Here is a 13,274-nt window from a genome sequence, read left to right as displayed (position 1 = left end):
CAGCCCATATTTCTATCCGGAATGTTGTCCTGTGACACACTACAACAATAATACGGAAGAGGTGGGAATCAGGTGACACCGCTCGCGTACAGCTGAATTGTAGTTCTGACAGTAAAAACCAGACTGCATTATGGAGGACCAGGAGATGCAACTGAAAGTCAGAAGGGGTAAGAATAAATAAATTAGCAAAAAATAAACTCGCGTGCAGCATAGCTCATTGTTGTCTTGATCCACTGCTGCCCCCTTGAAGCTGTTAGCTTCACCTAGCCACTAAGCTAATGCATTTCCAGTATAGAGTCGCAGGGCTATGATTTTGGCTGTTTTCATCATTTTGTTTTAGCTTTCAAACACAGGCCATTTGTTTTATGCTATTGTCTTCCTTTCGTTTACACTACAGTGACTGACAAGTTCACGGAGAGCATGTACGTCCTGGCTAACGAGCCGTCGGTGGCTCTCTACAGGCTGCAGGAGCACGTCAGGAGGTCGCTGCCAGAACTAGTCCAGCACAAGGTATCGTTTATCCTCTCGGTGACATCGCATTAACTCTGCTTGTAACACATCTAAGTGAATGAAGGGAAAACGACCTCTGCCAGGAAACTTTATGTTTGGAAAAACCTCACTGATGACGTCAGCAGATCAGAAGTTGGGGTGTTTACGTTCTTTTCTCAGGAAGAAGAAAAAAATGGCATTTGTATTTAGTCTGTTGCGGCTCCTCCAACCTATGGCCGCGGCAGGCTAAACATGAGGACACAGATGACGTGCAACAATAAACACATAAAATACACTTCTGTACCATTTGCTCCTTTTATTCCACATGCAGCTGTCCAATATACAAATCAGTGCCTGGGATTAACTATTAGACAAATGCACAGACTGCACAAACAAATAACTGCAACTCACCAATAACTGCACTAATTACAATGCCAACTTACAATTTGGCCTATGGCATCAATTAGTGCACAAATATACAAAAACCATCAAGTTACAGTCAAAATACATCAAAATCATTCAAGCTGCGGTCAACACAAAGTTTTGCCTCATGCTCACCCTACCTTTCTGCTCATCAACATCAGGTGAGTGCACGCCCCACACCTGTGCACCAATACCAATTTAAACCAACCCACTTAGTCAAAATAGGAACAACTCATATGGCTCCTACATAGTCATTAAAGGCTGAATAACACCCAATTTTGAAACGTCTTCTTTGGGATAAGTGATATTCTTTAGGTATATACCCTCACCAGACACTTTATTAGGTATACCAGGTTATTACAGGTTGGATCCCTCTTTTATCTGCAGCTGCACAATTAAATATTAATTTCCAAATTTACTATCTACCCTTTTTTACTGAAGCCTCAGAGGCCTTTCTGTGAAACTGTCACCCACTTTGATAATGAAGAAAGCCTGTCACAATGACTTGCATTGCAAAATATATTGTCCCGTAAATAACAAATTAAAGAATGTTTTCATATATGTAAAAAGTAAAGCTGCAAAGAGTAAAGGTAGTGAAGGTGGCTGAGTGTAAATACCTCGGGCCAACTATCCAAAGCAGTGGACAGTGCACAAGAGAGTTGTAGAAGAGGGTTGAGATGAGTGTCATGTAGGGATGGGTATCGTTTAGGTTTTATCCGATACCGGTGCCAAACCGGTACTTTTGAAACGGTGCCGGTGCTTAAACGGTGCCCAAACCGGTGCTTAAAGAATGGAAAACACAAAATTGGTCCAAAAACCTCTCATGTTCAGCTGTTTTTTTGTAAAAAGATAACAATGTTAGTCTTTTCTGCAGGTATAGGGCATATATGGTATCACTCTGGGCTGGAAGCAGTGCTTAAACAATGGAAAAAACACAAACTTTGTCCAAAAACCTCTCATGTTTAGCTGTTTTCCACTTTTTCTTCGGTCATTTTAGCCTTTTTGGCCAGGGTGAAGGGAGTATCTGCCATCAAACAAGAAGACAGCCGCATGTAGCTATGATGGTGTTTGCTAGTTCACGTTACATGCATTAATTTAATAACGCGGTTAGCTTACTCAACGTAAATTACACACGAACAACATTAAGCTACTCACGCAGAGAAGAACGGCTGCTGCTGCCATCATCATTTCTGCTACACTGGCAGGGCTAGGTTCATCGGATTTAAAGTGTGACCTCCTTTGACAGTATCAGCTTAAAGCACTTGTTGCAGGCTGCTGAGTTTGCATCTTTTGCTGTGAAGTACAGCCAGACTTTTGACCGCTTTGCCTTGGGCATTTTTAATCTGTAGCTCTGCTCTAAAAGAACGTACGTACCTGGACCCGCCTACTATCCTCGAAACGTAAAATGATTGGCTAGAATCTAAAGTGTATCATTCCATACCAGTTGGTGGCGGTAATGCACCTTTCAGTTGTTTGCCAACCGCCAATAGAAATGTAAGGAAGAAGAAAGTGTATCACAGCTCAGGAAAAAAAAGCACCGAAATAAAGCACCGAAATGCGCGCTGCTTTTCGGTCTGGTTACTACCGTTTATGTCAGAACCGGTGCCATGATGGCACCGGATACCGGTACCCATCCCTAGTGTCATGGATGATTTGTGGCAGAAGAATAGCAGCAAAAGTGAAAGGGTACGAAGTCCTACTATGTTGCATGGTTTAGATATGGTGGCAGTGACAAAAAGGCAGATATTAAGATTTTTACTGAGAGGATTAGAAATGAGTAGATCCGAGAAACAACTCAGGTTGAGCAATTCAGGAAGCAAGGATGAAATGGATGGATGTGTGTAGCGGATAGAGAGTGAATATACTGAACAACGGGTAATGAATATGGAAAGAAGTAAAAGAGGAAGACCTCAGAGGTGGTTCGTGGATGTCGTGAAGGAGGAAAAAAAAGAAAATTATACATCAAAAGACTGTGTTATTTCATTGATATAATTCTAATATAATAACATAATAATCCAAATAAACTATTTTAAAGCTAGGTGAACCTTTAAAATACCCTATATAAATTCTTGGCCTAGGTGTTGCTGTGTTGTGTGCGATCAGAAATAACAGTAGAACATCTTTTTCTTTTAATTTTAAATGCATTTAAAAGCAAGCACTGTGTCTCAGTCTTTTTTTATTCATGACTTGGATACATACTTAGATTCGTGGAAAAAATGTAACTGGCATTGCTTCAGTTAAAACTGAGTAATATTTATTTTGTGTTGTTGGTAAAACATATCCTTTGTTCTGCTCTTTTTCCTGGAAAAACATGTTGATGATATGAACAGTTTCCCATAATGTTTTGATGTATGCTCAATAACCCAGGTAAGAAAATCCCAGAGAGCTGACAGAACCAACTTTCTGGGAGTTTACTGTAATGAAACACAAACCTCACAAGTATCATAATGTCATTACTCACTCGCTCTCTCGCTCTCTCTCTCTCACTCTCCCTCTACTGAATTTCTAATGGGTTTCATTTCTCGCACAGACAGATATGCAGAGCTGGGAGGAACAAAGTCAAGGAGCCATCTACACCGTAGAGTACGCATGCAGGTGAGATCACACATATTTAAAAGCTTTCATAAAAGTAGCTCACCATCCACCTGCCCTGACTGTTAATACTTGTATTGATCTGCTGGCTTTTGCAGTGCCGTGAAGAGCATGAACAACAGCAGCTTATATTTCAAAAACATTGACAGTCTTCTCCGTCAAGCCATCAGCATGAAGGAACAGATTAATAATTCTCAAGGGCGCAGGTAGGAGGCGGCAGTGAATGTGTTCACTGAGACATGGTGGTGAAAAAGCACAACGTTGTTTTGATCACACTGAATGCTACAAAGTGGCTTTAATCTTTCGTTAGTAGCAGTTTTCCCTCTCATTTTTTAGTTGTGCTTTACCTCTAGAGCAGTGGTTCATAACCTTGTTGGAGGTACCGAACCCCACCAGTTTCATATGCGAATTCACTGAACCCCTCTTTAGTGAAAAATAAAATGTGATTTTTTTCAAATTCAAGACGTAGATATGTTTTTTACTGGTGCACAAAAAGAGCCATGCATGTCACGGCGGAGGCTCTGCCCAAACCCCTGAGACCGACTCACCGAACCCCTAGGGTTCGATCGAACCCAGGTTAAGAACCACTGCTCTAGAAACATGTTACATGGACATAACCTGACTCAATCTATTTTTTTTTTTTGTTTCAAATTCAGAAACTTTTATTCAAATGCAGAGCCTATAAGGGACAGGAAAGCTTGACTAGTTACGACAGCCATTATCATACACACCTTTGCTAAAATGCAGATCTCCACAATATGCTTTTTATCATCTTTATCACTCAAATATCTAGGTAATATAACAAAGTTTTTTGCTTTGTCTTATGCGTATGTCAGTATGCACTTCTCACATTTTTTAAAATGAGAGATGGTCACTGAACAATTACTGTTATCAGTACTTAATGTAAATACGTAAAGCCACAAAAATTATAGAATATTACTTTTTTGATAAGATCTCCAATGTCCTTAAGGCTATAAAAAATATACTTGTGGGTCTTTATGTTCACATTTTTACTCCCTCAGTATCTAAAGGATCATTGTTTTTACGTATTTGGGGTGACCATGGCTCTGGTGGTAGAGCTGGTGTCAGACGATTAGCTACCAAATGGAAAGGTGGTGGATCCATCCACGGCTCCTACAGTGTGTTAGTTAAAAGCACTTAAGTAAAAATAAAAGCACTGTATGAATATGTGTGTGGTTGGGTGATGAGACTTGGAGTAGAAAGCACTTTCAGTGTTCATATTGAACTGTAAGGTACTATGCAAATGCCAGTCCATTTACAATTTACGTAACTTTTTTGCACTACATCATATCGTTCATCACTTGTTTTTGTTTTTATTTATTTTATTTATTATTTTATTTTAATTTATTTTATTGTATCCTTCATCTAATGTAATATATCATTTAATATGTTGCTTTTCATTAAAGTTTGTTTCTCCTGCAACTTCAAAATCGTAATCCAGACATTTCTGAATACTTTGTAGTTACTAGAAGCGTCATACTTTCTGTTTGATTTGTCTGTTTTTATTTTATTTTCCACCTTTTTTTCCTCCCACACTGACAACTGCATGCAGCTTAAATGATGTGAGTCCCTGTCCCAGCCCCACTGTCACTGCTCCACATGCCCCATCCACTTCCTCATGACAGACAGAGGTGTCCAAGGTTAGTAGTTCCTTCAGACGTTACATTATTAGTATCTGAAATTAGTAAAATTAGCTTTTCAGATAACAGGCTTGTGTGTTCAAAAAGTTCTTATTTGAATTATATATACTTCTAGAATCAATTTATTTAATATTTATGTGAAATAATTTTACAAAGCACATAACAAAACACCTGCACATTGTGCACATATTTGGCAAAAAGCAGCTATATACAGCAGAATAAAATATTTACATGATTATAATATGAGCGATAAATTCATCAGCTTGATATATGGATGGCATTGGTGTGCATAATTTAGAAATTTAGATCAAATTCATTAACGTGAAGCACTACATTTTTTTTCCCACCAGGTTAATAATACTTTTGTAACCTGTGTTGGAGAAATGGAGAAAAAAGTTGCTAAAGATACTTTTTTTTTTCTTCCTTCTTCTTTCTTCTTTTGTCTGCGGTCATTCTGGATAAACTTGTCGAATGTTGACAGTATTACATCTGCACTGAAATGTCACTTGTTGTTGTCACCATATAGTATTTGTAGGTCATTAGTCTTTTCTAGCCACGGATGCAAACTGCTAATCTTATTTTATGTCACACGAGAGTAGAGTCTTTTGCACAAATCCCTGACTTTCGTGCAAGGACGCTCCTCATCTCATTGTTGACCCCATTCCAGGGTTTAACCTGGGCCTGTAGCAAACCAGATTCAGTAGACAGTGTCCTGTGCATTCGGGGATAGCTGCCACCACTGCTGTAAGCATCTTTATCACTAGAGTGGCCCTGTGAACCTCCTGTAGGGGAGTACTGCTGCTGCTGCTGATATTGTTCTCGCTGTCTCGGGTCGCCACATTGAGTGAAGGCGATATGATGCTGGAGGTGAGACTGGCTGCGAAGGATCCGCGGTTTGTCCACTCCAATTTTTAACTCGCAGGGCCGAGAAACTGGTGCGCTGCTACTTCCGTGGTCGTTACGATACAGGGTGTCAAGATGGTCGCTGTGATAGTGCTTCCCAGTATGAGAAGCTTTAACCAGAGCGTGTATTACAGCCACCAGCAGGATCAGGATCCCAGAGGAAAGTACACAAGCACTTGCAATTCCAGTCTCCATCTCGAATATTAGGAGCATAAAAATGGACATGGCTGCCAAGAAAGAGAATAGCAGGGGAAAAAATTAGAATTTGTATGTGCAGAAACACCAAGTGCTTTTCTCTGTAATCAGCTAACAAGTTGCACCTCTACTGGGCCGAATAACTTAAAGCAGAACACAATAAGTGTTACAGTTTATATTACAGTTTCTTATGTTTGTCTGCAGGAAAAGGACAATGGACTCAGGCATGCTGAAGGAGGTGGGAGAAAAGCACAGCTCTGGGATGTGATGCGACTTCCTAAGTTGGTGGCGTTGCCTTTAAAGTCTTGCCCTGCTACCTATTGACTGTGGCTGAAGTGGGTTCAGAAGGGCAACACCTCCTCATCACAATAGAGTGGCTGCCTACACTGACCCCCCCCCCCACCCCCCGTACAAGCCTCTCAGTGGAACAGAGCATACCAGCGCTGCTAGGTCCAGCATTAAAAACACTTAAGTCATGGCTGCTCAAAGAATGCATTGTTCTGTTGGACTCACTGGTCGGTTCAGGGAGACTGCAGCACTGCTGTTTTGCCACTGCTGTTGAAAGTCCACTGCACAGCCAATGTTTTTAAAGTTCTTTTTTTTATGTGTTTGTTCTGTTTAACATTTTGCCAGATGGTACAACATATGCTTATACAAAAATACAGATCCTTTTTTTTTTTTTTTGCTCAGGCTTACCTATTAAATAGACAGAAACCCCCAGACAGAAGAGTCCAATAGCTACATGTCGTACAGCTCTGCTGTCCAGAAGGAACCAATCTGCTCTGTTGAAAGAAATCATATCTGTTTAGTGCACAAGTACATTGCATTACTTAAAATAACAACAATATATTTTGTTTTGTTTTTGATATGTTCATTGTCTTTGCTATATAATAAAGTAATAACTTTTTGTCTTGCAAAATTAGGGCTATTTGTTTATTGTTTATTTTTATAAATGCTTGATCATTTGTGCCATGGATTAAAAATTTCTAGGAATGTCTCCATTGTCAGGGAGGTGCTGTGGTATGCCGTTAGATTTGTAAACCGACATGGGAAAGGGCCAGCTAGAGGCTGTGTGTTGGGTACATAATGAGAGGAAATCCATTGTTTAGCTGGGATTCATAAAGGGTTAGAGAGGTGCGTGTGTGTTGGGGGGGACCAACAGCACTGCAACGTGGGCCTCTGCTCTCTTGCACAGGACACCCATTTTATCCTTTTGAAACCATGTTTTCTTTGCACGAAACCTAATTGGTACATTTACTATTCAAGATACGACTGTGGTTTGCAGGGTTAACAATTGAAAAACATGTGGGCACAAGGAGAAGTGTGACATGAGCACCTCGACAGTGCACTATCCTCAAAATAGGAACCCATATAGGATGTTGTGCAAAGCAGCAGTCTCATAATAAGTTACCGCACCTGAAATGTTAAGCTTTTTGAAGCAGCTGATCTTAATTCCACACTTAGAGTAAGTGTAGTGCTTTGCGTCTTATTAAAATATATGTCGTCATGTTAGTTTTACACTTTGCATGTGTAAAGGAGAATGAAAGTAAAAGTTGAAATAAACTGCAGCCTCAAAACCTTGGACAAAGTTAAACTGAGATCTCTTACACCCTGCAGAAAACAAAGAGGGAAATAAAGTTTAGTCATGGTGTGTTGTATAGTATTGGACTTATTTGGCATGCATTTAAGGGTATTTTTGTTTTTCGTTTTTTACTCTTATTGCCATTTATTTAGTATTTATTTAGTAACACATCACATCACCCATAAGTGACTGAGACAGGACTCTCTTCTAGACACTCTAAACCCACCGGCACAATGTACATTTCAAATTCCTTTAATTTTAAATATGTTCATAATGTGTATTTTGTAAAGTAGTGAGATTGTCTATTCTTATTTAATTCACTTAATATACAGAATTCACCTGCTTGCTGCAAACATGCTACTACAGCACTTTCACCTAATGTATATATTATATATTATATATTATATATTATATATTATATATATTATATATAATATATAATGTTCTTATACTTGTATAACTATGCATGTGGCGAATAAAGAACCTTGAACTTTGAACCTTGCTTTGCGAGCAGCACTCGACTACTTTAACAAGGCCTAGGGGCGAGGGGGCAAAAAACGCGCAGTCCTGCTTCAGACGTCGCCTTTCTGGGTAAATAGTGGTTTTCTTAACTGTCAAAGGTGTGTCACAACTGACCGGAACTGCCTGTTTGAAAAAACCGGATCGAGATTAGGAAGAAAAAAAATTGGAAATGAGCACAGTGGCTTTGAGTGCTACCACAGCTGCAGGTGCTGTCTAACAGGTGGTCGAAAAGAAATGCCTTAACGCGCAAGAACAAATACCTTTCTGTATCCTGTTCTCCTCTGCAGACCTCGGTTGAAAAATAGCTGTGGAGGAGACACACAACCACAGAGCTCAAGTTGAGAGTGAGGGACAGAGCGGAGAGCACTGTGGCCACTGGCAGCAGGACGGCCCAGACATGAGCGGGTATGAGCGAGGAGGTGGACGGGGGTGATTCCTTCACCGCCGTCTGCTGTGACTGCAGCTGGAAAATCAAAATCACCGATAAAACCGACATGATGGCCGATAAAATCCCCAGTAAAGACAGAACAATTAAAGACCGCTGGCTGTACTTTTGCGTCATGTTTATCTTTAAACGTTGGTGGTCAGATTTCTCCTGGAAAAGGGGGGAAATGGTTTCTCGGTTCTTAGCTCTTAAACACAATCCTCCAGCGATCCTAAAGTCCAGAAAAGTGCGCTTGCATTGCGGTGTGAGGATAAAGAACGCCTTTCTTTGCACGTGTTTCGTGGAGTGCTCCGCAGTCCGGTATGAGCATGTGATGGGCTTTAAATCCCCAGATTAAAAAGTTCGCAACAACAATGGACTTTTTTCCCCCTCTTGGATCAACAGAAACAATGCCTCGACGTGCTCAAGGGAGACGCTGAGCTCACTAAATAAAGACAAAACACCCTGAGAGAGTAAAGACATATTTCCTGTTATCCCATTATTAACCATTAAAACAGGTTTTAAACTTAAGGTGTGCACAAAAATATATGCTTTTTAAAAAAAAAAAATATATATATATATATTCTAATCAAGTTTATTTCTTGATATTTAAATGTAGGCAGTGTAGATATGATGATAACAGGGCTGTGTCTCTTTTTAGATTAACCTACTTCTGCTGAAGCCTCCTGTCCTCATAAAGTGATTAAAGGATTACTGTATGTCTTTTAAACAGGCAATTGATTGTCATAAACAAGACACAGAAATAAAATAAAAAGATATGCAGTAAGTTAAAATAAATTATACAAATAATAATAATATTAAAACAAATGAAGGATGAAAAAAAACTTGTCTAAAGTTATTCTTGGGCATGCTAAATGAGACCATGGCAGGTTTGGGGGAATTTGAAAAAGGATAACCACCCAAGATAACCTCTGTTTAATGCAGAATATTCTTGCCACTCTTAGTTCAGCTCTGCAGAGGATGAATCTAATTAACTTTTCACAAGTAGCTTTGGAAGTATGCGCAGCTTGACAGAGATGTGCCTAAACTCTCATCTGCCCTTCCACTTTTACGCCCACTTTTATTGCCTTGTATAAAAATAAATTACATCTCCAGAATTTGATCAAATTAATATTGAATATTCACACACTTCATTCACACGCTGCTGGACCACAAGCACCCTGACATACTTTTAAGTCCGTGACTTGAGTTACAGAGGCCTTATTGTTCTGTTAGAGGTTGGGGGTTGGTGGGGAGTGGTGGGGAGGTAAAGGTGTAACCCTTATTCTGTTGAGATGCAGATAAGACTGTAGCTATAAAGGTACTCAATGTGAACAATTGCTCTCACACATGTAGACTGACCATGAAGGCTATTTCTGAATTCGACAGCCTCACCACATGCTCTAAAAGGGTCGCGGCTGATCTTGTCGAAAGCAGAAGTGAGAAGTTTCAGGAAAATGAAAAAAAATGGACTTGATACGGAAAGTTCTCAAAGGGCAAAGGCACCTTTATCTTTCTGCCGCTTCTCTCAACTTCTCTTGTCTTAGACATTTATCAGTAATTCTGACTGTGTGAATGTGAACACAGTTCAGATTCCACCTTCAGTGCCTACACCGACGGCAAAGCTCTTGCTGTGTTTGAAAGAATGCACTTTCGCAAACACAGCGATAGCAAAGACATAATTTCCCCTTTGCTGCAGGTGATTAGCTTGCTTTATTTACAAATGGGGATTTGCTGTATTCGCCGTCAGCACGATTGGGCCCCACAAAAAGGAATCCTGGAGGTGAAGACTGTGGTAGCCTGCAGGGATGTTACTAAGTATTGCATCAGATGCACAGTTTAAGCTATCTCTTGGGATCTCAGACTGTGCATGTGCGCTCGTGTCACTGCATCTCCATGTCTGTGTTGATGTGTTTGTCTTTGCGTGAGAGAAAATAGAGTTGTTATCCACACTTGCAAAGATGATCTGTGCTAATAAATTGCCACCATATTATATTTAGTACATTGTGTAACAACCCCAAAATAGTTAATAATGCAGCTCATGCAGTGATTCAGTTATTAACTCTAAATATACCTATTAAGCTGACAGCATGTCTGCTTTCTGTTAGTTTTTTTCTTTACTTTGATCATTCTCTGTCAGTTTCCTCTCCTTTTTACACCCTATTTACTTTCTATCAATACTACCCAGGTTAGCTGATGAACATATATCCAATGACATCAGCTCTGCATGGGCTACAGTGCACATGGCGCTTATGGAATTCTGACTGAACGATTTTATGTGCCATGGTTGATTTGGCAAAGGGGAATGACCAACTTATGAGTAAAGCATTTACAAAATAACAGCACGGATTAAGTTAGTTTCAGTGTTTGCTAGTTATAAACAAGTATTAGATGTCACAGTTAGGTGTCACCGGGATCTATCATTTACTGATGATATGGAGAAAGTGGGAACATTTGAGACTATTGACTAATATTCAGAGATGTGCCAAAGGGTATATCAGTGTAGTTAATGCCTGTCAATCTGAGGCCTCTTCTGATGTTTTTGAGCCAGTATTCACAGACATTTGCTTCCAGAATATTGCTGAGTTAAATAATTAGATCTTGTGGTTAAGCTCATCAAAATTCAAATGAATCCTCAAGAAAAATCTTATAGCATTCCTATTAAATCATGACGTGCTGCTGTAATTAAAGAAGTATTTTTAACATCGGTTGTATGTTTTTAGGCCAGTAGTTTCCAAGCTCTTGATGTACAGCATCATAAAGAAGGGTGTCGAGTTTTATCTAGGGAAATAAAACAATGTAAGTTGCATTTATTTTCTGTCCTTTTCTGCTTTCTTTGCCTTTTTTAAGCAATTTGTTTATTTTTGCATAGCTCCTTGTGCCTCAAATATTCAGGCTAGACTAAAATGAGGAAATCACTCTGAGCTGCTCTCAACTTGAAAGCAGACATTGCTTTGAGCGCTGATAATGTTAACTATGCCCTCGTCGTTCCAAATTTTGACTTTTCATCCAGTATTTTGTATTTACTTTTTATTTCCTCACTTATTTATACATAGTTACTGCCTGAATGCTTCATTTTTAAATTACTTGATGTACGGACAAACAGGCACAAACACTAAAAAGACTCTTAATCTTAAATAACTCATTTTGTAGTTTTAGAATTGGCTATTGCAATTATGTTGTGTTTAGGCTTTTATTGGTGTAAATGTGTGATTAGGTTGTCACTGTTTCTATGGCAGAGAAATGTGTAAAGGTTTAACTAGTGACAGGCCACCACAGACTCTGGTATTGAGCAATGGCCTGTGGCCAGTGTTCAGGTTTGCTGAGCATAAAGCAGTGTTTCAGTTAGTACGGTGCAAATTGACTTTAATGCAAAGAGATGAGTGTATCCCGATAAACAAGTAACATTTACAGATGTTTCCTTTTCCCATAACAGCAGCGAAACACCATAGTCAACCTCAAGTCTTTAATTCATCAGTCACAATAAAATTTTTATGTCATTACTAAAAAAATGAGAAATTCCTTCCAACCAAAGAGGCCAAAATGTTTAGTTATTTTTTTATCAAAATGACCGTGAACTCTAGAAGAGTGTTCCTCAGAATAGTTTTGCTCTATTCTCATTCATGCTGAATGACTTTTGGATCAGACTGTAATTCTTTAGGTTCACTGACTCTGCTAGGGGCTAATTTTAAGAAGCACATTGTATCTTCTACTTTAGGCAAAGCAGGATTTACATTTAAGGGGATTTTTTTTTAAACAAAATAATAGCTAATATCATAACAAATATCTACCATATCTATAGAAACATAACATATGCCTATTCCTATTGTGTGCAGTACATTTAGTAACAGAATCTCACGCCTAATGTTATGCCTTGCATTGTAATTGGGGAAGAACCGCCATACACCTCAGCTATGCTCCATGCTCTTCTGCTTCCTTCTGCTTTGCGTTCAGATGCTTAAATAAATCTTCTTATTGTCACATTTTCAGAGTTGATGTACTTTAAAGTCAGCCATAACACTCCCATTTGCACAGTATATCAAATTCATGTGACTCACCCCTCAATTTAAGTTTTGCAGAATCCCATTAAAGAGATTAATTCAAGTCATCCCTTAAATTTACTTTATAAAATTTTATTTAAAAATTAATATATTTTTGTTTTTGAGTAATGTCCTGCAAAAACCTTGTAATATTTTGTGGTACATGAATGAATCACAAGCAAAAATGCCATTTAACCATATATATATATATATATGTGTGTGTGTGTGTGTGTGTGTGTGTGTGTGTGTGTGTGTGTGTGTGTGTTAAAAATTAATATATTTTTGTTTTTGAGTAATGTCCTGCAAAAACCTTGTAATATTTTGTGGTACATGAATGAATCACAAGCAAAAATGCCATTTAGCCATATATATATATATATATATATATATATATATATATATATATATATATATATATATATGTGTGTGTGTGTGTGTGTGTG

General features: G+C 38.8%; 2 protein-coding genes across 3 annotated transcripts; one reads left to right on the top strand and one right to left on the bottom strand.

Moving 5' to 3' along the window:
• Positions 1–28: 28 nt before the first annotated feature.
• Positions 29–6,961, top strand: borcs8 (BLOC-1 related complex subunit 8). Of its 2 annotated transcripts, none has more exons than XM_085151691.1 (5): positions 29–167; positions 398–510; positions 3,443–3,507; positions 3,603–3,710; positions 6,468–6,961. In XM_085151691.1, the coding sequence occupies exons 1-5, from the start codon at positions 131–133 to the stop codon at positions 6,529–6,531; spliced, it is 387 nt and encodes a 128-aa protein (XP_085007817.1). In that variant the 5' UTR covers positions 29–130; the 3' UTR covers positions 6,532–6,961. The 2 variants fall into 2 exon arrangements, with proteins under 2 accessions (XP_085007817.1, XP_085007816.1); XM_085151690.1 differs by lacking the exon at positions 6,468–6,961 and adding an exon at positions 5,078–5,165.
• tmem221 (transmembrane protein 221) lies at positions 5,253–9,348 on the bottom strand. Its single transcript, XM_085151686.1, has 3 exons — positions 8,628–9,348; positions 6,960–7,045; positions 5,253–6,295 (listed from the first exon to the last, which is right to left on the bottom strand). The coding sequence occupies exons 1-3, from the start codon at positions 8,927–8,929 to the stop codon at positions 5,751–5,753; spliced, it is 933 nt and encodes a 310-aa protein (XP_085007812.1). The 5' UTR covers positions 8,930–9,348; the 3' UTR covers positions 5,253–5,750.
• Positions 9,349–13,274: the final 3,926 nt, after the last annotated feature.

Source organism: Neolamprologus multifasciatus, chromosome 23 (assembly GCF_963576455.1).
Source record: "Neolamprologus multifasciatus chromosome 23, fNeoMul1.2, whole genome shotgun sequence".
Classification (NCBI taxonomy): Eukaryota; Metazoa; Chordata; class Actinopteri; order Cichliformes; family Cichlidae; genus Neolamprologus; species Neolamprologus multifasciatus.
This window is presented reverse-complemented; position numbering and strand designations above follow the sequence as displayed.